This window comes from Cololabis saira, chromosome 10, assembly GCF_033807715.1.
Source record: "Cololabis saira isolate AMF1-May2022 chromosome 10, fColSai1.1, whole genome shotgun sequence".
Lineage (NCBI taxonomy): Eukaryota > Metazoa > Chordata > Actinopteri > Beloniformes > Belonidae > Cololabis > Cololabis saira.
The window spans coordinates 42,170,202-42,196,225 of record NC_084596.1 but is presented as its reverse complement, the minus strand read 5'-3'; the positions used below and the strand labels follow the sequence as shown (position 1 = coordinate 42,196,225).

Here is a 26,024-nt window from a genome sequence, read left to right as displayed (position 1 = left end):
TTAAGGATGAAGGTACAGCAGCACTGGCGTTAATTACTGATGGACTTGATTATTAGCATCTGAAAGTGAAGCTGAAATGAAGGTGTAGCAGTTGCCTTTCAGTCAGCTGACGTGCAGCACGACTGACGGACCTCTCTTTGCACATTTACTGCCACTTGCATGTGCATACTACTGGCATTGTTGTACAATAAACAAAGCACAGCGTCATCTTGTTTATCTCATGAAATATATGAGAATAATAAAGCCTACAGTATAACATGCGGTTTCTGGATGGTTGATAGCGTCAAACGCTAATGAAATGAATGAAACTAATGAAAAAGTGATTTTTGCTGTGACAAATGACTACTGTGATGTCTGAACCGGATCCGGATATTATTGCTGAGTCACCGTTGGAAGAAGGTAGGTATTATTATTATTATTATTATTATTATTATTATTATTATTATTATTATTATTATTATTATTATTATTATTATTATTATTATTATTATTATTATTATTATTATTATTATTATTATTAGCTCTGAACAATGGAGAACAATGGAGAGAAAAAAATCACACTTTTACATCTTTTCACATCTTTTATGTTATAGCTTTCTCCGCCTACGGAAGAATATTAGGGCCAGGCAGGAGAAAAATAAAAATAATATTTAAGAGGAGGAAGATTTTGTTTTTCATTATGCACTTCGAGAAAAAAGTTTAAATGTTGAGAAAAAAGTCAAAATTTTGTGAATAAAGTTGAAAAGTCACGATTAATGTTGAAGTACAATTTTGAGAAAAAATGTTGAAATGTTGAGAAAAAAGTCGAAATGTCGAGATTAATGTTGAAATACAATTTCTAGAAAAAAGTTGAAATGTCGAGAATAAAGTCAAAATTTGATGACGATATTGATTTGAAACCCATATCACACATATGCAGTTGCATAACTTCGAAATTTCGACTTTATTTACGAAATTTCGACTTTTTTCTTGAAATTGTATTTCAACATTAAACTCGACATTTCAACTTTTTTCTCGAAGTGTACAATAAAACTAAATCTTCCCCTCTCAAATATTTTTTCTCCTGCATGGCCCTAATACTCTTCCGTACTCCTTACGTGAGGGGCTGATCCTAGTTTACTGGTAATTACAGCCTACTACTTTGCATCATGTATCAATTTAAAACATATTTCACTTGATGCAAAAAAAAAAAAAAAAGAAGCCAGTGGCCATTTATGAAAACAAAGAAAGAATGGACACATCCTTATTGTGTGCAGGGCCCAGTTCAGCCTTTACCTGAACCGTTTCCATGTAATGTGAGTGAGGCCCCGTTTCCACGTAGCAAAAACGCTGGTGTTTTCATGCGTTTTGGCCGTTCGTTTACACGAAAACGAAGCTCAAAGTCACCAAAAACCATCATTTCTGAAAACTCCGGCCAAAGTGGAGATTTTTAAAAACTCCGTCTTCACGTTTGCTTGTAAACGGAGGGAAATGGACATTTAGGCTTCAGAACGTCACATTATGCCACAGAAAGGTCACCAGCGTCATGAGAGCGACCTGTGTTTACAATTTGTTTGGCCACCGTCAATATTTTCTTGTATTTTACCTGTTTTATATTCTAACGTCACACTTAAAAGTAACTCCACTTCTCTGTCACTCCAAACCAAAGACTCTCGTTCATCTTGGAAGTAACTGGAAGTTACTCGTGTCATTTGTTGATGTTTTTTTCCAGGATTCTGATTGGCTAGCATGACTTTATCTTCTCGTTACACTGCCCCCTGTAGGTTTGGCTGCTCATAGCACCTTAACAGATATTTATGCAGGTTCGTGTAAATGATGGTATTTTTCAAAACGTAGAGGGGGAAATATCAGTTTTTGTAAATACCCGTCTATGTGTAAACGTGGCCTGAATAAAACCAGAACCATTAGGAAACAATGACTATTAGGAAACTCCCTCCACTGACGCTTTTGCCAGGACTATCTCATGTGGCCGTGGCCAGAAGATAAGGCACAGATGAATTAATGAGGATGGAAACAGATGCAGAGATGGAGCAGCAACTGCTGCTGGTCTTCTTGTTCGTATATCCCCTGCACACATGCAGACCTATTACTAGCACAATCTGCTCCGGTATTTCAGGAGGGCTTTCAGCCAGTTTTTACTCACACGTGTGGTGGGTGAGCGTCGAGAAAAAGGTCGCAATGTCGAGAAAAAAGTCGAAATGTTGAGAAAAAAGTCAAAATTTCGTGAATAAAGTTGAAATGTTGAGAAAAAAGGCGAAATTTCAACTTTATTCCCAAAATTTCGACTTCATTCTTGAAATTGTATTTCAATATTAATCTCGACATTTTAACTTTTTTCTTGACATTTTGACTTTTTTCTCGAAGTGCACAATAAAAAAAATCTTCCCCTCTCAAATATTTTTTTCTCCTGCACGGCCCTGATACTCTTCCGTAGATTAGAGCCCGTCTTCCCTTTCTTTTCCTCCTCCCAACTTCAAATCGTCCGAAGTGCATAACTTAAAGGTGTAACGCCAGTTTCAAAACCGGAACAGCCCCCAGCAAAGACAGCTGGACGGGAGTCAAGTGGCTGACTTTCCTCCTTGAAACGTGAAAACAACCCTGGAAGAATTCATAAAAACTTCATGACATTCCGTCAATTTTTGAAAAAGGGTCTCAGTATTTTTCCTCATTTGGTCGTTTGCTTATTTGCGTGGGATCCTTCGTACACTGCATATGTACGGAGGTCTGTGAGAGATCTGTCATACAGTATATATAAGGTTACCAACCGCCCCTTGAAAGATGGAATCGTACCGTATTTATAAACTAAAGTAGCGTCCCGTATTGAGCTGAAAAGGGACGCACTTTGTCCCGTATTACTGTGAGTCAGAAAATAGTCCTAAAATGCCTCTAAAATGGAAAATGGCATTGAGCTGTTGAGTTCACAAGTTACTTTTTCTGTTTTACTACAACTGTAGCTACAGTCATGGCCTTTGAGGCACAAATATGTTTACAAGTTTTCTACAGACTTTCTGTTTGCACTTTTGTTATTGCACTAAAAATGTGCACTATTACAGGATGGATGTTCTGCTTTCTTTCTATTGTTTTATATTAATTTATACAATTTTAAGTTAAGCAGGACAGGTTTCTGTTTAAGAAAGATACTCATTTTATTCAGTTCATTTTGTTATTTTGTATTAAATGAATTGCTGGATAATAATTTGTTTTCCATGTGTTCACAGCATTCAAAAATATGAATCTAATTCAATTCAGGTTCGAGTCAAATAGATAAAAAATCGTTTCACTCACAAAAAAGGGGCTAAAATAATTCACCACAACAGGAAGGGTGAAGGGAATCGGGTTGGCCGACCCTGCTGATGAGGTGTCCCTTATTTATTTTACAGGGAGTTGGTAACCCTACTTATATACAGTACTCAAGTTGGTGTGTGGTGGATTTTATCATATGGGAACAGATAATTTGTGCTGATTATAAATAATATAATATATTACAAATAATAGCAGTGACCAAAACATCTGCAGAAATACTGCAGGAATGACATAGCAGCAGTTAAATGCAGCCTTCTGTAAGCTTTAAATATCCACTGGGCTTACATCAAATACATCAAAACACAACAATAAAAAACACTTTTCTGAACTTATCAATATGACTCTGTCCTTCACAGGATAAGTAAAATGGATCACTGCAAAAACTCAAAATCTTAACAAGAATATTTGTCTTATTTCTAGTTAAAATGTCTCATTTTAGTAAAAAGAATCTCATTACACTTAAAACAAGACTCATCACTGGAAAAAACAACAATTTTCACCTGTTTCAAGTAGATTTTCACTGGAAATAAGTAGAAAAATCTGCCAGTGGAACAAGATTTGTTTGCTTGTAGGATAAATCCCACTGGCAGATTTTCCTACTTATTTCAAGTGAAAATGTACTTGATACAGGTGAAAATTGTCATAATAGTTATTTTTCTGGTGATGACTCTAAATGTTGAAATAGCAGTAAAGCCACATTCATTGATGAAATGACATAAGGGATGGAAAGGGGGGATGGCAGTTTTACAGGGGGGATGATTTGGACCGTTTTTATTTCAGGGGGGGATGCCATCCACCTCATCCCCCCTCAACTCGAGTACTGCTTATATATATATATATATATATATATATATATATATATATATATATATATATATATATATATAATATTCCTATTCAGAGATATTCAACTTTGAGGCTGTGTTCTTTTCTGCTAAACACGCTGATTAGACACGTGATGCCTCAGGTGGAGGTGAGGGTGCAACATAATGCTTAGCTTGTTCATGCACAAGAAATGACAGTCTTCTCTCCATATGGGGGATTTTTTTTACAAAACAAGTGCCTAAGCTGAATTTCTGTATTAGTTATTTTAAGTGGATGAACTGAATATCAGCATTGTGCACTTTCAACTCCCCCACACTCTCTCCATATTTAGGCACATGCAAGAATGTGCTTAAACGCACAGACACAAAAGCATCATTTCTGCCTCCGACATGAATCACCCCTGGATCCAACGCTGTGGATGCTTAGGGGGAGCCTCACCAGCAGCCTCAACTGGAACAGCATCATCCCACACCGTCAAACACATCTAAATCTGAAATATTAAGTAACCGTGATTATCTGCTTCCGCTTGGCAGATGGAAGGAATGCGGCCACTTGTGTGTCGTGATGCTGAACATGAAGCTGCAGCCCATGAGCTCAGTGCAGCGGCAGGATGAGGAAACAGTGAGCCGGGTTCAGTCGCAAGGAAACATCTGCATGAAAGAGCTTCAAACTAGGAGTTATTAGGGCCCGAGCACTGACAGTGCGAAGGCCCTGTTGTATTTGTAGGAATTTTTTTTTTTTCTCGTTTTTCTTCCGACGAAATGAAGGCCTTTTTTCCCCCTAAACGTGCCCCAAAAGTCACCAAATTTTGCACCCAACCCAGGCCTGGCGAAAAATTTGATATTTAACGGTTTGCATTAATGGGCGTGGCCTAATGGCTCAACAGCGCCCCCTAGAAAACTTTGTGCCTGAAGCCCCACAATACGGTTTGACGTACATGCACGAAAATCGGTACACACCTGTATCATGTCACAACTTAAAGAAAAGTCGAACAGGAAGTCGGCCATTTTGAACATTCTGAATTAATCGCGTAATTTTGGAGCAATTTATGCCATTCCTTCGACAGTTAATGCGGCCCGAACCGTAACGTGCACCCAGGTGTGTTATACATCAAAATGTGCGTCTCCATCCTGTGACTACGCTCATTACTTTTCTCTTTCAAAAGTGTTACCTTGTCGACGCTAGACGCCAAAAAGTGCGCCTCCCCTTCATCTGATTGGTCCATATTTGATAGTTCCCCAAAAGTCACCAAATTTTGCATGCAAGCCAGGCCTGGTGATAAATGTGATATTTCATGGTTTGCATTAATGGGCGTGGCCTAATGGCTCAACAGCGCCCCCTTGAATACTTTTCTCTGCCATAACTTTTGAATGGTTTGACATAGAGAGTCGTGGGTGGTGTCATGGGACTCGGTATTGAGTCCTTGAGCTTCATTGGCATGAATAAGCCCCGCCCCTTCTTCTGATTGGTTGTCCCTATTTTCTGCTATAACTTTTGAATGGTTCGACATAGAGAGTCGTGGGTGGTGTCATTTCTGATATGCTTATGGGGGACGGTGGCCGTGAGTGCGAGGGCCCGTTCATCACTGCTTGCAGCTTTAATTATTATTATTGTGCAGATTAAACAAATATATTATTTTTTGACACACAAACAATAATAACAGTCTTCTCACTACATACATGGCATAAACAATAATGTTATAAAAAAACAATAAAGTGGCCAAAATATTGAAGATGCGCTTGATGAGAAAAACCCGGCAGTGCTTGAGAATAGAAGCTGGTATTTATCTCAGTACCGCGCCGAGCAGCCGTCCTGGTCAGGATGGGCTTGTTAGGACTTTATGAAATTGTTTAAAGGTTTGAAGGGTTTTTCTATCAGATTCTACACTGGTGGTTACTCTCAACGCAAGACAACATCCTGGTTTGTAGGACTAGACTGTTTTGCTGAGTTCTTCTCCAGGTGAAGACAATAAAGAGAAACAGATGTTTTAAAACTGACAGGTTCTATCTGGTTTTTCTCAAAGTTTTAGTGATCTTAGGTATTTGTTGAGCTAGCATCTCAAGTAAGAAACAATCGGCAGGATATGTATTTGGTTAGGTTTCTTTAACCACAGATGTTTTCACAGATAAGGTTCAACATCCACAACTATAACATACAGTCCGTGGGCCAGAGCCCAACATTTCACTTGTCAGTACTCTAGGTGACAAAACTTACTTATGATTTTTGAAAATATCTATGTCTATAGATGATATTCTGGTATGATAACCTTCCTGAGTGGCAGCTGGATCATAGTTATCAGCTCATGAAGTTCAGAAAATTACATTTTAGATGCTGCTGCATATCCTGGTTTAGACTCATGTACAGGAAATCTGTCAATGTTTCACTATATTGACTTTGGTATCGTTTTAAAGGAGACCTTTTAAACATTCATTCAAGCTAAGATGTGAATCTTTCTGACCAACATAGAGGTCACTGCAGCTCTTAAACTATAAACAACACACATTTTTACACAATTTCTGCCCTAAATCAGGGGTCGGCAACCCAAAATGTTGAAAGAGCCGTATTGGACCAAAAACACAAAAAATATGTCTGGAGCCGCACAAAATGAAAAGTCTTGTATAAGCCTTAGAATGAAGGCAACACATGCTGCATGTTTCTATATTAGTTATAACTGGGAGAAGATTGTTTTTTTCATTATGCACTTCGAGAAAAAAGTCGAAATGTCGAGAAAAAAGTTGAAATGTCGAGGAAATAGTCAAAATTTCCTGAAAAAAGTCAAAATGTTGAGAAAAAGGTCGAAATGTCAAGATTAATGTTGAAGTACAATCTCGAGAAAAAAGTTGAAATGTTGAGAAAAAAGTCACAATTTTGAGAAAAAAGTCGAAATATCGAGATTAAAAAGGGAAGGAAAAAGGAAGAAAAAAGGAGAAAAAAGAAGAAAAAAGAAGAAAAAAATAAAAAAAGAAGAAAAAAAGGAAAAAAAAGGTCAAACATTTTTGAAAAAGCTCCAGGAGCCACTAGGGCGGCGCTAAAGAGCCGCAGGTTGCCGACCCCTGGCCTAAATGATATACTATCTTTTATCCCTGTGTCATCTAGGAACAACAGAGACACAAAATACAAAAACTGGAATACTCACAGGACCATAAGGATTCAGGAAATGTATAATATACCCCTACTATATCATTGTTCCAGGTCATTGTGAGCCTTAGTAACCTCCGGCTGGAAAATATTGTGCATGATATAATAAAAGCTTGTATTAACATTTGATTCTGTTCACTGGTTTTCTTATGGTGCACCAGACAAACGAACACGAGGATCGTTCATGCTCCAGGACGGAGATGCACTCAGCTGGCATCGGTCACATCAGCCGCACAGCCGTGGAAACGCAGGGAGCTCCTGGCCCAGGAAGCTCCTGCAGGCCCCGGCCCTGCCCGCGGCTGTTTATCCCATCCTTTTGCACCATTATTGTGCATCCGCTGAAGCTGGATGCAGACTGGACACCGGAGAAATGCCTGCAGACGAGAGATGTGGCATCAAGTAAAAATGTCTCTAACCGAGCGTAATAGCCTTCTGACACATCTACTTAGAGCACGCTCTCCCCTCGCTGCGTCTGCATCACACGCACTTATGCAAAACAGAAGTCTGTTGGGGGAGCAGTAGTCGACTGGTCCTTGAAAACCAGAACGTGTCTATTTGGGTCGTACCCAGTACTGGAGTTGAGGGGGGATGAGAGGGGATGACATCCCCCCCTGAAATAAAAACGGTCCAAATCATCCCCCCTGTAAAACTGCCATCCCCCCTTTCCATCCCTTATGTCATTTCATCAATGAATGTGGTTTTACTGCTATTTCAACATTTAGAGTCATCACCAGAAAATAACACCAGAAAAATAATTATTATATATAATATATTATTATAATTATTTGACCACTTTCACCTGTTTCAAGTAAATTTTCACTTGAAATAAGTAGAAAAATCTTCCAGTGCGACAAGATTTATCTTCTTATTACAAGCAAATGTCTAATTTTTAGTAAAAAAAAAATCTCATTACACTTAAAACAAGACTCATCACTGGAAAAAACAACAATTTTCACCTTTTTTCCTACTTATTTCAAGTGAATATCTACTTGAAACAGGTGAAAATTGTTGTTTTTTCCAGTGATGAGTCTTGTTTTAAGTGTAATGAGATTTTTTTTTTACTAAAAATGAGACATTTTAACTAGAAATAAGACAAATATTCTTGTTAAGATTTTGAGTTTTTGCAGTGATCCATGTTACTTATCCTGTGAAGGACAGAGTCATATTGATAAGTTCAGAAAAGTGTTTTTTATTGTTGTGTTTTGATGTATTTGATGTAAGCCCAGTGGATATTTAAAGCTTACAGAAGGCTGCATTTAACTGCTGCTATGTCATTCCTGCAGTATTTCTGCAGCTGTTTTGGTCACTGCTATTATTTGTAATATATTATATTATTTGTAATCAGCACAAATTATCTGTCCCCATATGATCAAATCCACCATCCCCCCTGATTCTTTTTTACAACTCGAGTACTGGTCGTATCTCACTTGGACCCATCATTAGTCTCTATCACTTATGGACGACAGCTGACTCCAACATCCCTTACGGCTAAAACCGGAGCAGGAAGAAAAGGAGCAGCTGCAGCTTTTATCAGGATAAATGCTTTCTCCAACGCTTTAACACGAGTGTGTAATGAATGCTTGTCCTTCCTACAGTCACTTACTGGAATGACTGCGGTTTAGCTTGATTTCTCTCCGTGCATAAGTATTAGCGAGCTGTCTTATAGCACCTCGGAGAGATTTTTCTACCACATTCATCACTGTAATCCATCTGCATTTTCATCAGAGGTTCACTACCAGAGTGCTGGAATGACACTGCTCTTCTGTCACAGTGTTTTCTATTAAAGTGAACGTAATGTAGCTCTTGATTGATGGCATAAACCTCCGCCTCCACTCTGGAGGAGAAAGTACCACAGTTGTAACATTATGTGCAACAAGCTCAAGGGCCTGCCATCTCTGCTGTATCCTTCCCCGGCAGTAAAAGGTCATTCCAGAGGAGACGTGTCCTTTTGTGCATCACAGCGCCTGGAGAAGTATGGTTTTTTTGTTTTTTTTTTCTTGTTGCCCAAGTGTTTCCCTCATCTTATACTCAGCGTGGAGGCCTTAGCTGGTCCAGATGACATGACACACACATGTGCACTGCAATAAATACATTTAAATGAATAAACAGCACAAGCACATGCATGCGCGCTCTGAGCTAGAGATGTGTGCCATTGCACATTAGTGTATTTTGGGAGCCCAGACCGGTTCACAGTCGCGTTAATCCAGCAGAGCTGGCTGCAGAAGTGAGATAACAAGATGCTCATTCACACTGGGCTTTAACTCAAAAGCAGCACAATGATATTTCAGACAGAGATGGCGTATCTGCAAATAGCTCTGTGGCATTTTTGCACAAACAGCTGTTGAGACCGACAGGGGCTTTAGTTTGTTTTGACACACCTTATTTTTCTTATCTCCAGCATGTCTCCTTTTATCCTCCGCTTGCTTTATTTACTTCTTATTCTTTACTATTTCTGGCCCCAAAAACCCTTCTATTTTTGCACCGGAAAATGTTCCCTTCTGGCCATGCCTGCTTCTCGCTGCTCTCCCGTACCTGTCTCTGCAGCAGCTGGGTGTTTAGTGAGATCTGGTGATGCAGGGACTAAAACAGATCTGTACAAGGTGCAGGTCAATCTCAATGATTGTCTATTATGTTGTGCATTTGATATAAAACTGCACAAAGGAGCAGCGCTGAGGCGCGCTCCTCAGTGATTATTCACATTTAGTTTTTAGTTTTAGTTTGACTTCTAACAATCCTCATTTTAAATCAGACTATTCTGGAAATACTACATGACATTATTGGTCAAACACATAACTGCAGAAGCAATAAATGATAAATAAGTACACGGTACTTGCTTCCAAAGGAACATAAATAGTCAGAAGTAGCCAGGTGATGCTTAACAAATGCACATCATTTATCATAAGCAAGTGTGAGCACCTACGAACTACAAAGGAAAATGTTTTGGGCAGTTTGTCGCGTTTTGAAAATGTTCTGCAGATAATTCTCAAGTGGAAAACATCCAGGACGGTTGCCGAGCTTGGTCCAGGGAGACGTCCCTGCAGGTTGATCGTGCAATTCTCAAAGAAAATTAAAAATGCAAGAAAATCCAAGAGCTACGTATGAGAATAAACAGACCATAGTGCGTTAAAGTTCATGACAGTGCAGTTAGAAAAAGTACGGAAGAGTATTAGGGCCATGCAGGAGAAAAAAAATATTTGAGGGGGGAAGAATTTTTTTTATTGTGCACTTCGAGAAAAAATCTGAATGAGGAAAATGAGGAAATTAGGAAAAATACTGAGACCCTTTTTCAAAAATTGATGGAATGTCCTGAAGTTTTATGAATTCTTCCAGGGTTGTTTTCACGTTTCAAGGAAAGTCTTTGTCTTGGCTGGGGGCTGTTCCTGTTTTGAAACTGGCGTTACACCTAAAGTTATGCACTTCGGACGATTTGAAGTTGTGACGAGGAAAAGAAAGGGAAGACGGGCTCTAATCTACGGAAGAGTATTAGGCCATGCAGGAGAAAAAATATTTTGTTGTGCACTTCGAGAAAAAAATTGAAATGTCGAGATTAATGTTGAAATACAATTTTGAGAAAAAAAGTCGAAATGTCTAGAAAAATGTTGAAATACAATTTCAAGAATAAAGTCGAAATTTCGCCTTTTTTCTCAACATTTCAACTTTATTCATGAAATTTTGACTTTTTTCTTGAAATTGTATTTCAACATTAATCTCGACATTTCAACTTTTTTCTCGACATTTCGACTTTTTTCTCTAAGTGCATAAAAAAAAAATCTTCCTCTTCTAAAATATTTTTATTTTTCTCCTGCCTGGCCCTGATACTCTTCTGTAGAAAAAGATTGAACAAGAGTGGATTATTCTGAGGGGCTGCTGGTAGAAAGTATCATGGCTCTAAAAGTAAAGGAGCCCACATGGGATCTGCAACGCTCTCATATCCTTTGAATTTCTTTGGCTTGTTTTGCACCCGAAACAAATCCCCCGAAAAACTGCTATGAAAAAAAGTAGTTCATCTGAGGACCTCATTTTCAGACCTGCGCCCCATTATTTTTTCATGTGCAAACATTAAGCTTCAGCATTGAAAGGTGGACTTAACAGGACTGTGGTTCTCTCCCTTGTGTCACTTGAATATTGATGGGATTTTGGAGCCACACACAGACGCTTAAGACCTGATTAACAGTGTGCACACTGTTTCCCTCCGTACACGCCGTGTTTTCCATTCACCCAGCAAAGTCCCCATAAAAGTTTTATGGTAATGGCCTGTTTATTTAAACATGTCGGAAATACACAATAAAGCGCAGCATATGGAGGGCCCCTGGTGAAGTATGTCTGGACTTGAACTCCTCGCGGTAAACATTACACCACGCTCCCTATAGGCTACTTGACCTTTAATCTCCAACGACAGCCAGTTCATCAAATATTTAGTGGAGCTGCTGTTAACAGCTGACCCCTGACCAGCCAGAACACGTAGCGTGAAGAAGACGTGAGGACCTGGCTGAATAAACTCCTGCAAGGGTTTTTTTTTTCTCTTTTGATCAAGCTCCCCAAAAAAACAAGATTTGGAAGTTAAAGATGGTGGTGCAACTCAAATATTAATGAAAATCTACTTCTCCATAATAGCAGATCTGTCTTCAGCTGCATTACATTAAATATAACGACTTCAGCATCTAAGATACCAGGGAGAGAGAGCATGAGAGAAAAGGAGAGGAAAAAAGAGGAGAGGAGAGGGGAGGGGATACTCTCTTCCTGGGGCTTTTTAATGAGGCTTTTGGCATAGACTGAAAAAGCAGCTGCTTCATGCTCATTTAGCATCTTTTCATGTATGGTATATGATTTTTAAATACTCTTGTACCCACAGGCAGGGAAGCCTCCACACGCCCTCTAGTGGCAGAGCTCAGAACTGACAACAAGCTGCAGCCTTAGTTTATTAGAGGCTAATACGATACAAATGTTACTCATCTCATCTCCAGCCTGCCCATAAATAACAAAAGTGGTTTCCAAACTAAACTCCCAAAAGACAAAAACAAGTTAATACAACAAGAAATCATGTTTGTCACATAAAGTATAAAATACATCACTTATTGTACTAAACATCAATTCTACATTGGCTGACATGGAGCTTCTGCACTTTCCAACTGCATCAGCCTCATTTGCATCTTTATGTCTAGCACATTTCAGAATCTCCTGAGGAAAACATCAGCTCAGATCAAACAGATTTCTTCACATATTTGTCAGGAGTGTTGAGGTTGTGTGTCGTGGCTGAGGGCTCCTGGGGGGCCCGGCTGATGTCCCACCAGAGACAGGATGCTGAGTGATTTAGTTCTGATGTCTGGGTGAGTGTCGGGGTGAGCGGCCAGAGCCTGCAGGAGTTCAGTCAGACCTCCCTCCTCCAGCATCCCGCTGTAATGTGAAGCTGCAGGACAGACGAGACATGGAGGGAGAAAAAAACATACTAAGAAACTTTTATTTTCAAAATACAGATGCGAATAAACATGTAGATATGTACATTTATTATATATGTCGATATATAGATGTATATTATGGATATAGATATGTTATATGTAGGTATGTATATGGATATATTGAGTTGTATTATACAGTATTTATATATCTATATCTCTATTAACATATATTAATTTATAGTTATATGTAGATATGTTGATATATAGATTTACAGTTATTTCTATGTATATAATTGGGGGTAAATATATGAACCAGTATACATAGCAAATCTACTCTTATAGTTATTCAAGTATATTGTTATACCATTGCTGTCTATTGTTCTCTATTATATTGTAGTATTATAGTAAAGTAATGATAATGTAATACTATATATTATAATTCCTTCTATTATTACATAGATACATAGTAGCACAACTAAATACTGAGCGTTTGTTTTGTTTTCTTTTTGTTTGCTTTGATTTGTTTTGTTTTTGACTATATTTATATGTACATATAATTGAGTATTACATCACTATATTGAATAGTTATTAAAGTAGGGGTGTTTGGTTATGTGTCTTTTATAAGTAAGTTTATTGAAACTCTTGTTATATGTAAGAATGTATGTAGATTCAGGGGTAGGACTTGATAAGTTAACTAATGTTGGTGGATCCGTGAGGTCTGCCCAAGTGCTGTCTTGCCTTCTGTCTACAAACATATATATATTTGTACTTTATTTTTTTTAATTAACATGCATGTTCGAAATAAAAAAAAAAGAAAGAATGGAGAGGAACAGAGCCCAGCTCCACACAGCAACCAAACATTAAAGGGGACCTATTATGAAAAACGTGATCTCCCCTCAGTCTGCCAACTCAGAGAAGATGAAATGCCATCAAATTCTGCAGTGTCTGTTCACCCCGCCCGACTTCTATGAGCCGTTCAGAATCTGCTCCTGTCGTTACATAACGATAGGCGCTGATTTCCATAGGTCTCCTCCGCTGCTGAAACCACGACCACATGGGCTAAGTATTTAGCTCAGCTCCGGTGTTACTCTGTGTTACAGAGCTTTATTACAGTGTTTCACAATTGTTTAAACACATTTCCTGATAGACTACCTCACTTTCTCAAAACTCTAAACAAAAATTACAAAACTCACACACAATTCAATTCAATTCAATTTTATTTATATAGCGTCTAATACAACAGAGTTGTCTCTAGACGCTTTCCAGAGACCCATACCCAGAACATGACCCCCGAGCAGTTATTACATAAACAATGGCAGGTAAAAACTCCCCTAGTGGGAGAAAAACCTTAAGCCAAACAGTGGCAAGGAAAAACTCCCCTTTAGGAGGGAAGAAACCTTGAGCAGGACCAGGCTCATCAGGGGGGACCCTCCTGCCGAGGGCCAGACTGGTGGGTCAGGGACGGCAACAGCACAGCAGGCAGGTGGAAGCAGCAGCGGGATGACCAGGGGTGGGGACCGCAGGCCAGCACGCAGCTCCCGAAGCTCCGGCCCAATCAGCAAGTCCCAGGTTGGGGTGCAGGGTCAGGAAAAGACTTGTGCTCCGTAATGCAAGCTACAAGCCACCCACGGCCACCTGCAGGACAAAAGAGAGAAAAGGGAGGAGAAGGGGGGGCCAGCAACGGGATGACCAGGGGTGGGGACCGCAGGCCAGCACGCAGCTCCCGAAGCTCCGGCCCAATCAGCAAGTCCCAGGTTGGGGTGCAGGGTCAGGAAAAGACTTGTGCTCCGTAATGCAAGCTACAAGCCACCCACGGCCACCTGCAGGACAAAAGAGAGAAAAGGGAGGAGAAGGGGGGGCCAGCAACGGGATGACCAGGGGTGGGGACCGCAGGCCAGCACGCAGCTCCCGAAGCTCCGGCCCAATCAGCAAGTCCCAGGTTGGGGTGCAGGGTCGGGGAAAGACTTGTGCTCCGTAATGCAAGCTACAAGCCACCCACGACCACCTGCAGGTTCCGGTGTCCGGCAAAGGATGCTGCAACATGGACAAAAGAGAGAAAGGGGAGGAGAAGGGGGGGCCAGCACAAGAAACCACAGGAGCGACTCTGACACACTAAAGTTTACACTACCTAGAGATTTACCAACACCAGCTAGAGGTTTACTAAACACTAACTATAGGCTTTACTAAACAGAAATGTTTTAAGTTTAGTTTTAAAGGTGGAGGTGGTGTTGGTTCCATAGTAGTGGCGCCTGATAGCACACAAAATGCAAAATCCTACACTTCTCTTGTAAAAGCCCACACTACCTTCAAAACAGTGTTAACTCTTCACTAAATGGTATTTCCTTCTCAAATGCCAAACACATACACCTTTTAAGTAGATATTGCTAAGCACCCACTGAACACTGATGTGCAGAATGGAAGACACTATATGGAAAACACTATATGAATCCCTCAGTGTTACACATTCAGCTGTTGGATGTAATATGTCACCATATAGTATTCGTATGTATAGGCTACTCAAATAGAAAACAACACACAATTCTTTACTGTAACAACAAATAATATTTTACAGTATTTGGACTCAAAAAAGCAGTCCACTGGACATCACAGCAAGCTGTGGATGAAAACTTGACAAAATATAGAAACAGAACAAAAGTATTAGGCTGCATCCTGCCTTTCATCCCTGGCTGGCCACAGGACCTCATCCACGTCGCAGGCGATGTTCTCCCTGGTCAAGCAGCGGGGGAAGAATCTCCTACACCTTCACAGGCCTCAACAGTGACATCGCCACATGCGTCCTCTATGGCCTGCAGCAGTGGGATCCGTGTCTGAGGATTTCTCTCGTATACCTTCCATCTCCAGGCAGAGAAAAACTCCTCAATTGGGTTGAGGAAGGGAGAGTATGGAGGGAGATATAGGACATCAACTTCTGGATGGACCCTGAACCAGTCACGGACCAGAGCAGCCCGGTGGAAACTGACATTGTCCCAGATAACAACGAACCTGACCACCTCTGTGTCCTCCATCTGGTCTGGCTGGACAATGCTATTGTAGAGCTGGTCCAGGAATGCTAGAAGAAGTGCAGGGTTGTAGGGGCCAAGGGTGGCATGGTGATGGAGGACGCCGTGGTGATTGATGGCAGCACACCTTGTTATGTTCCCTCCACGTTGGCCAGGGACCTCTGTGATGGCACGCTGGCCGATGATATTCCTCCCTCTGCACCTTCTTTTTACAAGGTTGAACCCCGCTTCATCAATGAATATGAATTCAATGGCAAATTGCTGATTGCATATTGCACAACAGCCTTTGGAGTTTAGAAATGTGATTGACTGTGTGTTCTGTGTAAACAGCAAGAGAGGGAAATCAAGAAGAGTGTGCAGTATATTGGGAATTGTGTGTAGTGTTGTGAGAAATGTGTGGTATGGAATGGGAATTTGAGTCTAGAGCAGTAAATGTGCTTGGAGTTCAGCAGGATTGGTTCAGCCACCTGAAACATGAGTTTCAGGTTGTGCACATTGTGTCTGATGTTCCAATAAATGTGTTTAAACAATTGTGAAAAACTGTAGTACCGTAATACATTTATTTCTGTTTATGGTTTCAGATGTTCCAAGCACCTGAATCTTCAACGACACCTTCAGAAGACACACGGTCCTTCCTTGAGCCAGCAATAGTGCATAAATGTTATTTATATACAACTTATGTTTTATTTTTTTTAACAATAAAGTTGCCATTTGTGAAAATTCAGTGTTGTGATTTCTTTACAGTTAACATGATTCATTTGTCTTGTAACATAAGAAATGAAATGATGAGGAATCAGAGTAAATAACTGTGGTGTACCTGTTTAGAATTCAATTAAATCTTCCTGTGTGAATTAGTGTGAAGACGAGGTGACCCGTTCCCTCTTCAGGGAACTAAAGGCTGATTTATGGTTCCGCGTTTCACCAACGCAGAGCCTACGGCGTAGGGTACGTGTCGATTTAACACAGAACCGTAATTCAGGCTTTAAGATCCGTTTACACCGTGTCATAACTGAATGAGAGCGTCCGACTATCACGTCGAGCTGCGTGACATCGGACGCTCTCTGTCCACACTGAAACTGTTAAACTCTCTCTGTCCACACTGAAACTGTTAAACTCTCTCTGTCCACACTGAAACCATTAAACTCTCTCTGTCCACACTGAAACTGTTAAACTCTCTCTGTCCACACTGAAACTGTTAAACTCTCTCTGTCCACACTGAAACTGTTAAACTCTCTCTGTCCACACTGAAACTGTTAAACTCTCTCTGTCCACACTGAAACTGTTAAACTCGCGGCCAGTTAGGACAGTCCAATACAAAAAATAAAGCAATGGAATTTATTTTGTCACTGAAGCTCCCTCGCATGGGACAGCTTTGTGTACGGAGCCGCTGCTCTTCTGCCCGGAGAGGCTTTGTTCCCTCCCCCCCTACACGTCATTCAAGCAGCCAATCAGCACAGAGCCTCATTATCATAGCCCCGCCCACTCAGAATCCCTCATAGAGAAGGAGGTTAGAAGCGGTAAAACTAGAGACATGGCCCACATGCTGAATTTCTGATTTATGTAGAAAAAACAAGCTTTAGATTGTTTTTAAGACATTCAAGGCCTGTTTAAATGCCATAATAGGTCCCCTTTAACTGGTAAAATGGTTAAACATTTCAGGAGGGGTAACGTTCGGTGGCACACATAAAACATTCAAATCTGCTCTACTTTACATGGTTCCTGGGATGTGCACACAGTGAGCCGTGGATTAGCTCCCCCCTGGGTGTCCACAGTAGCGTGTGTTTGTGTATCTTACTGTTTTGGCTGCAGAGCAGATGTATGGCCCAGACCGCCCACAGCTGCACTCCCGACGGCTGACCCGTCTGGAGCAGAGGCCGGAACGGACGGAACGACCTGATCGGAGGACACAACAAAACAGCTCAGCGACACGCGGGCGGCGTCAACCAGACCTCCCTTCCTGTTCCTGAGATAATGAGCTCCTGGAAGAGAAACACAGGACTGTGTGGTGTTTACCTCAGATTCATGATACTACTGTAGTTAAGTTGAACCTGCACTTTACAGTCTGAAACCAGAGGCATGTCGAAATGACCCCAGGCAAGAAACTGACTGCTACGGAAGATTTTTTTTATTGTGCACTTCGAGAAAAAAGTCGAAATGTCGAGATTAATGTTGAAATACAATTTTGAGAAAAAAGTAGAAATGTCAAGATAAATGTTGAAATATAATTTCAAGAATAAAGTAGAAATTTCGTGAATAAAGTCAAAATTTCGAGAATAAAGTTGAAATACAATTTTGTGAATAAAGTGGAAATGTCTCCTCTCCATCAAATCCAGTTAGCAGAGCGACTGACAGCTCTGCAGCAGCAGCCGTAACTAACTAACTTACATCCTTGGAGTGGAACGTTAAGGTACATTTCTGAAGTTATGCAACTGCATATGTGTGATATGTGTTTCAAATCAATATCGTCATCAAATTTTTACTTTTTCCTCAACATTTCGACTTTTTACTCGAAATTGTACTTCAACATTTTTCTTTGACATTTCGACTTTTCTCGAAGTGCATAATGACAAAAAAATCTTCCTCCTCTGAAGTATTATTTTTATTTTTCTTCTGCCTGGCCCTAATACTCTTCCGTATACTGCCCCTCGCCCCGATGTGTGACAGAAAAATTAATTAAAATACACACTAAAGAAATGGGTGGATGGGATTTGTAGTGGAAAAAGTGCTTTGAGTAGTCAACGAGACAAGAAACTAATCCTATATGCATCCTTTTTATCAATAAAGTGGGTGTAGTTTCAAAGCAGACATTTACTAGGCAAAATGTAATCAGAATAAACTACAAAATATGAAGCACGGAGTGTAAAACTGATGTAAAACAACTAAAAGGACATATATGATGCCCTTTTATCACGAGCTGACAGATACAGAAGAGCAGCTCCCTTTTGAAACCTGTCTTGACGGTGGAACGGCGTGGAGTCACGCTCTACGCTCCTCCCCCTTCTTCTCATATCAGTGTTTCAACATTTGTTCTGCCTACTTCTGAGATGCACACGCAGCATGATCAGAGGTTTTGTTAAACAATTTTATTTAGTCACTTCAGAAACTCTCAGGGACAGAAAATGTGATTTTTTTACATAACATGTGCCCATTAATAACAGTTGTGCTACAATGATCGCAGCTGAAGTAAATCTGCAAATCATTCTTTCTCTTCCGTAACTTTGCCGTCTATCCTCACCTGTAAGACACCATTTCCCTCTCGAGATGGGTCCATGTTATTATCGTCTCATGCTGCGAAGACAGAGAGACGTGTTGAAAAGAGCAGAGTGTTTTGTTTTTTTTTCTTTATTAACAGTATTCTAACTAAAACTAAGCATCTGAAACGCTGACCAGCTGCGTCAGTATGGTGGAGCGGAGCTCCTCGTCGAGGGTCCAGGCCTCTGCTCTGGAGGCGAGCTGTGCCAGAATTCCTCCTGCGAAGTAGCGGACTCCCATCTCCACCTGGGAATCCTGCAGCAGATGGAGCACGTGCTCCAACAGGTCCTCATCCATCAGCTCAGCCTGCAGCTCCTCCACCTCCGCTAGGTTGTTCTGCAAACGGGCTTATCTTCAGCATATAGTCCCATAGACCGGAATCAAAAGATTAAAGCCCATCAAGAAAGATTAGCTCTATATCTACACACTGTACTCACCAAAAGACCAAGAATTTTCTGCTGAATAGAGGGTTCATTATAGTAGGACTGCAAAAGAAGAAAAATGTTCATGTGAGGATGCAATGTTGGTATTTAGTAAGGAAGAGTATTAGGGCCAGGCCAGAGAAAAATAAAAATAATATTTTAGAGGAGGAAGATTTTTTTTTCATTATGCACTTTGAGAAAAAAGTCGAAATGTCGAGATTAATGTGGAAGTACAATTCTCCATGCTGATCACTTCCCAACCTCCCAACGCTCTCTGTTGGAAGTGGGTGAGTGTCTGATTCCAGCCCCTAATACTGCCTGACACGAGCTGAACCAGCAATTGAACGATGTTGCTTCAGAACAATTTACCAATTTGTAGACTGTAAAATGTACGGAAGAGTATTAGGGCCAGGCAGCAGAAAAATAAAAATAATATTTTAGAGGAGGAAGATTTTTAATTTTTTAATTATGCTTCGAGAAAAAAGTTGAAATGTCGAGATTAATGTTGAAGTACAATCTTGAGAAAAAAGTCGAAATGTTGAGAAAAAAGTAAAAATTTTGTGAATAAAGTTGAAATGTTGAGAAAAAAGTCGAAATGTCGAGAAAAAAGTCGAAATGTCGAGATTAATGTTGAAGTACAATTTCAAGAAAAAAGTCGAAATGTTGAGAAAAAAAGTCAAAGTTTCGTGAATAAAGTTGAAATTTCTACTTTATTCACGAAATTTTGACTTTATTCTTGAAATTGTATTTCAACATTAATCTCGATATTTCAACTTTTTTCTCGACATTTTGACTTTTTTCTCAAAGTGCACAATAAAAAAAAATCTTCCCCTCTCAAATATTTTTTCTCCTGCATGGTCCTGATACTCTTCCGTACGTTTCACATTTTGTGATTTCCATAGTAAAAGTCCCCAAAGCTGGGCAGCACATATGCAAGTGTATGTGTATGTTGCTGTTTTCTGTGTCGTGTTTGAGTCAGACGTGCTCACGTTGGCGCATAAAAGCAGTTTATGTCAGTAAAACTGGTTTTCTCTAAGGCAGCTAGCTAAACACGTTCTTCAAGTCAAATTTTTCAAATGTCGAGATTAATGTTGAAGTACAATTTTGATAAAAAAAGTTGAAATGCAGAGAAAAAAGTTGAAATGTCAAGAAAAAAGTTGAAATGTTGAGAAAAAAGTCAAAATTTTGTGAATAAAGTTGAAATGTTGAGAAAAAAGGCGACATTTCGACTTTTTGCACAATAAAAACACAATAAAAAAAAAATCTTCCCCTCTCAAATATTTTTTCTCCTGCATGGCCCTAATACTCTTCTGTATATTTAGGCATCTAGTGGTGGGGGTGTTTGTTTTTTTGGGGCTCTTCTACCTCCAGAACCTCCTCGTACAGCTCCAGCCCCTGGCACTGGATGAAGGTGTGGGCTGCGCTGGGCATGTCGTCCGTCAGGTTCCACAGAGTCCTCAGGGCAAACTTCAGGGTGGAGTCCACCACGCCCAGCATGGCTTTCTGCTGCACGATGGCCAGCAGCTGCTGTACCATAAAGACGACAAGAGAAACATTGGAGAGGAGGAGGTGGCATAAGGGGACAGTGCAATGGGAGATTAGGAAATAAAGTATTTGTTGAAACAAATGGTGTTGGACTGCACTTGCTTCACTGGCTGCAAACGGCTTGTGTTGGAAAAATGACTGACCTGACCTATCGAGTAATGGACAGTACAGTGAGGACAAAGTTATAAAATAGTTAAATATGGAGTGAAAGAGACCAGGGGATACAAACACACTCTAAATATCTAGACTCAACTGATGATGTAGCATTTATTTGACATCAAAACTTTGCAAACGTAAGTGTACCTTCATAAAAAAGATGCCATTGCTGAGCTGAGCGATCTCCTCTGTGGACAGCTGCACATAAAACAAACAAATAAACGTTTTCCTCAATCCATTTATATACATACATATATATATATATATACATATATATATATATATATATATATATATATATATATATATATATATATATATATATATATATATATACATATATATAGACATATATATTCAGGACTGTCTCAGAAAATTAGAATATTGTGATAAAGTTCTTTATTTTCTGTAATGCAATTAAAAAAAACAAAAATGTCATACATTCTGGATTCATTACAAATCAACTGAAATATTGCAAGCCTTTTATTATTTTAATATTGCTGATTATGGTTTACAGTTTAAGATTAAGATTCCCAGAATATTCTAATATTTTGAGATAGGATATTTGAACTTTCTTAAGCTGTAAGCCATGATCAGCAACATTAAAATAATAAAAGGCTTGTAATATTTCAGTTGATTTGTAATGAATCCAGAATGTATGACATGTTTGCATTACAGAAAATAAAGGACTTTATCACAATATTCTAATTTTCTGAGACAGTCCTGTATATACCTTCTCTCCCACATTGGGAGGATGTTGCCTATGATTGACCACATTTAAACGGTGCAGTGTGTAACAACTACTGCCATCTGCTGGCCGAGTTGGATATAGCAACATGTGCGAAGCCGTCAACACACGAGCCAGTGTTGGACATGAAAGTAACAAGCAGATCTATGAAACCACCCCGGAAGATGTGAATTGGTTGGGGAAAAGAGAAGTGGACAATGATGGAAGGAGTATTTTATGGAAGCCCAATTCTTCCAGTCAAATAAAAAAATAAGATGAAAAGTTAGCCTTAAAAATGAAATTAGGAGATAGAAAGTCCAAATTATGAGATGAAAAGTCATAATTATGACTTACCGTGGGGATATTTTTATTTTTAAGAAGTTTTCATCAAATTTTTTTCTTTTATTGGCAGAAATGGGCTTCCATAGTATTTATATCCTTAAAAAAAAGAGAGAAAAAAAAAGTAATAGTAAATTGTAAAAATAGTCTGTTGTAAGGCAACGTCGACCGTTTCCCTTTTCTTAGGGGTTGCCACGGTGGATCATTGTATTCTGGATATTGATACGGCATATCAGTTATGTCACAAGCCCTCCCTGAAACAAACCTCTCCATGCCTGTTCTGGATTACAGCGATGTTGTGTACATGTGTGCGTCAGCCAGCTGTCTACAGTCCTTGACTCCGGTCTACCACTGAGCTCTACTGTTCATAACTGGTTGTAGCATCTCACTCACCAGTGTGAACTGTATGCTAAAGCTGGCTTGTCTTCTCTGAATGTTAGACGTTTTACACACTGGATGACTCTGACTTATAAGGCTCTTCTTGGCTTGGTTCCTGGTTATTTATGTTTATTTCTCCAGAGAACTAAAAGCAGTTATGCTTTAAGGTCGAATGACACTTTGCACCTGGCTGTTCCTCGTGTTCGGACTAACTTGGGGAAAAAAGCTTTTAGTTTCTCTGCACCCTCTGCGTGGAATACCTTACAAAATGAACTGAAAATGCCTGAACTTGTTTCTTTTGAAACCTTTCGCTCACTTCTTAAAAACCGACAACGAGAATCCTTTCGGCAGTGCCTGTGTTTTTAAATTTTAAATTATTTCTGAAGTTGTTGTTTTTTTGCATATTTTACATAGTGAAGTCACCACTATTGCACTTTATTCGCTAACAGTTTACACTCTCATTTTAATGTCTATTACGTGATTGCTGTTATTTGTGTGTGGACGTGTGCTGCTGCCTTCCTTGGCCAGGTCACCCTTGGAAAAGAGGTCTTGACCTCAATGGGTTTTTATCTGGTTAAATAAAGGTGAAATAAAAAAATAAAATAAAAAATGTATCTGGACTTTGGACCCCTTAGCTGTCAATGTCAGATCCAGAGTCACGTTAGCAAATCAAAAGGCTGGGCATCAATCCAGCAACCTTCAACTTGAAGGCAAACTGATTCTAGATGTGCACATAAAATATGCATGATGTGAAAGTATGGCACACGTATTTTATGTGTGTGTAATCAGTTCCTGCTGCACAAACCGCTTAAATCTGTCCACTTGTAGCTGAATCACGTTTTCAGGCTACTTTATTTTATATTTCAGCGAGGGGAAAGCAGGGGGACTTGTCTAAACAAGTGATTTATGTTTGTTTAAACATGAACAAATGGTTACTTGGAACAAACCTAAATAAGCGATTAAAATCCAGGAAAAAGCTTCACAAAGACTTAAACCTGCCAACATTTCTGTTCTCTTGGTCTTGAAAAGTCTTCTTGTAGTAATTTGCCTAAACTCCCACGTGGAAGCAGATGTGGAAATGACTACAGATGGTTCATTCTGGGGTAATAACAACACCATTAATTTGGGAAAGTGAATTGTATTCACATAGAAACAATGTTTTTAAAGTGAATAACACTTTTCATAGATATTTGTAATTGTTACACACTGTTCCTTTGATGAAGAGAGTAGTTTGTTCGGTGAAACCAGTGCCAGCTTTGGTGCCAAAGCTTAGTATTTATTACTAATGTGTGTCTGAGCAGAGTCTCCACCTTTGCCATCAGAATGGAAATGACGGCCACCGCCATCCTCTGCAGGGTCAGATCCTCATGGTTGCTCAGCAAGTCAATCACCAGCGTGGCCGCTAAATACCTGAATCTTGGTGTTTAAATAGAGAACAGGTTAAGTTAGGTTAAGTTAGGTTAGGTAAGTATTTATTTTGGCAACATGATCTCAAAACAACCTATAAACTGACAGCTTTAAGCTTATCACAACTGAGGAACTGCAAACTTACTTGTCGAATGGGAAATCTAGGAGGATGTAGTCGCTGCAAAGCGCCAGCAGGCAGTTCTTCTGCACCTACGACAGAAATCATACATGAATTAATCAAACATGGAAGTGTTATTGTAAGACAACTGCAAAGTATGCATGTCCAAATACTATCTGAAGGAGGAACGATTCAACCGTATGACATCAAAGCTAGATTCAAAAATAAATGAAGAAAAAGCAGTACTTAGCAGCAAGGAAGTCAGTTTTAGTTAGTTGGTTTATTCTGAAATTCTTGGTTTATTCTGAAATTCTGAGTGTGTAAAATGGAATATTTTTTGTTGTTTGGTTCTGGCTGGTTTCAACAATTTAAGGGTTGAATTCCATCACATATCAGGTCATTTTTGTTTAGATTTAGTTGTGTTTTAATTGTAAGGATTGTATTTTATTGTTTTATGTTTGCAATGTTGGACCCCAGGAAGAATAAAGCAACTAAACTCCAGGAAAAAGCTTCACAAAGACTTAAACCTGCCAACATTTCTGTTCTCTTGGTCTTGAAAAGTCTTCTTGTAGTAATTTGGCTAAACTCCCACGTGGAAGGACCAGCTGTGGAAATGACTACAGATGGTTCATTCTGGGGCAATAACAACACCATTAATTTGGGAAAGTGATTGTATTCACATAGAAACAACATTTTTAAAGTGTCTAAAAAAAAAAGCTCGGAGTCACAAAAAAAAATAAAAATCAAATGTTGTCAATCATTTGCTTTTTTTCTCCATTTTCCTGTTCTCTTGGTTTTGAAAAGTCTTCTTGTAGTAATTTGGTCAAACTTCCAAATGGAAGGACCAGCTAGTTAGTTAGTTGGTTTATTCTGAAATAGGCGGGTGCAGATATGAAAAAAAAAGCACCTTACCCCAAAAAAATTGCAACAAAAGGTTTTTCAACAGTTTTCTGTAGCATTAGGTGTCCTTGATAACATACTAAAAGTCTGCCAAAGTCTGACCACTAGAAAGGTGTCATTTTCAAGATGGCGTCCCAGATGGTCAAAATCACCCTAAAATGTGTATAGCTCCTTTATTATATACCCTAGACAAGTAATTTTGGTGTCTAATCATATGTTTATGAGGCCTGGGAATCCACTGGTCTTGTCCAAACTGCAGAGATACACTTACATAATTATGAAATCCAATATTTTGTATTTGCCCTATTAAAACCATCTGAAAAGGTCACCCATTTCAGGTGAGGAGTATCAGTTAATTATTGACAGGTTGTGGATAGCTCTGTGGATCAAATTTGTCCTAAACTAAATAAAAACAAACAAAAACTCTTGCAGATGATTGCAGCATCAAAATCACCCAAGACCGAACCATTGATCCTGCTCTGTTGTTCCAACGTTTTCTGATTATGTCAAAAACAGGACAACTTTCACTTGAAGATGTCATGGGCTATGAGCTCAGTCCATTCCCTGCAGCACTGTTCGAAGCCAAAGAAATCTTCCGTAAAGCCGACAAGCCCCAACTGGCACAGGCTGTCGCTGAATTTACAGGCAAGAAGTCGAAGAAAAGTGTCCTGGATTCTATCCCACCAACTGAACAGTATGTCCTTGATGGTGGCTCCCTGATTCATCGCTTGCCATGGAAGAGGGGTGACAGTTATGGTGCCATTGCACAGTCATATGCAGACTTTACGATAAAGCATTATGGTAAAGCAACTGTTGTCTTTGATGGTTATAGTGAAGGTCCTTCTATCAAAGACAATACACATCAGCGGCGCGGGCAACATGCACACCCGGTTATTAGCTTGGATGCAAATACTGAGTTTGTGGGAAGAAAGGATGACTTCCTATCCAGATCCAGTAACAAACAAGGGCTTATTCTTCTTGTTACTGAGGAACTGCAGAAGAAGGGCTGTACTGTCATCAATGCACCAGGGGATGCAGATGTGGACATTGTCAAGGCTGCACTCCAAGCATCACAACATCAGCCCACAACCTTGATAG

At 39.6% G+C, this 26,024-nt stretch overlaps 1 protein-coding gene across 1 annotated transcript in view; it reads right to left on the bottom strand.

The window, feature by feature from the left end:
* Window positions 1–12,075: 12,075 nt before the first annotated feature.
* LOC133453085 (protein zyg-11 homolog) overlaps window positions 12,076–26,024 on the bottom strand; it is a 30,758-nt gene continuing 16,809 nt past the window's right edge. The window contains exons 6-14 of the mRNA XM_061732947.1: window positions 24,054–24,118; window positions 23,812–23,917; window positions 21,205–21,255; window positions 20,722–20,883; window positions 19,372–19,419; window positions 19,070–19,270; window positions 18,918–18,970; window positions 17,478–17,575; window positions 12,076–12,673 (exon numbers count right to left, since the gene is read on the bottom strand). Coding sequence (XP_061588931.1) covers window positions 12,492–12,673; window positions 17,478–17,575; window positions 18,918–18,970; window positions 19,070–19,270; window positions 19,372–19,419; window positions 20,722–20,883; window positions 21,205–21,255; window positions 23,812–23,917; window positions 24,054–24,118 — 966 coding nt within the window. The 3' untranslated portion in view covers window positions 12,076–12,491. The remainder of the gene's footprint in view (window positions 12,674–17,477; window positions 17,576–18,917; window positions 18,971–19,069; window positions 19,271–19,371; window positions 19,420–20,721; window positions 20,884–21,204; window positions 21,256–23,811; window positions 23,918–24,053; window positions 24,119–26,024) is intronic.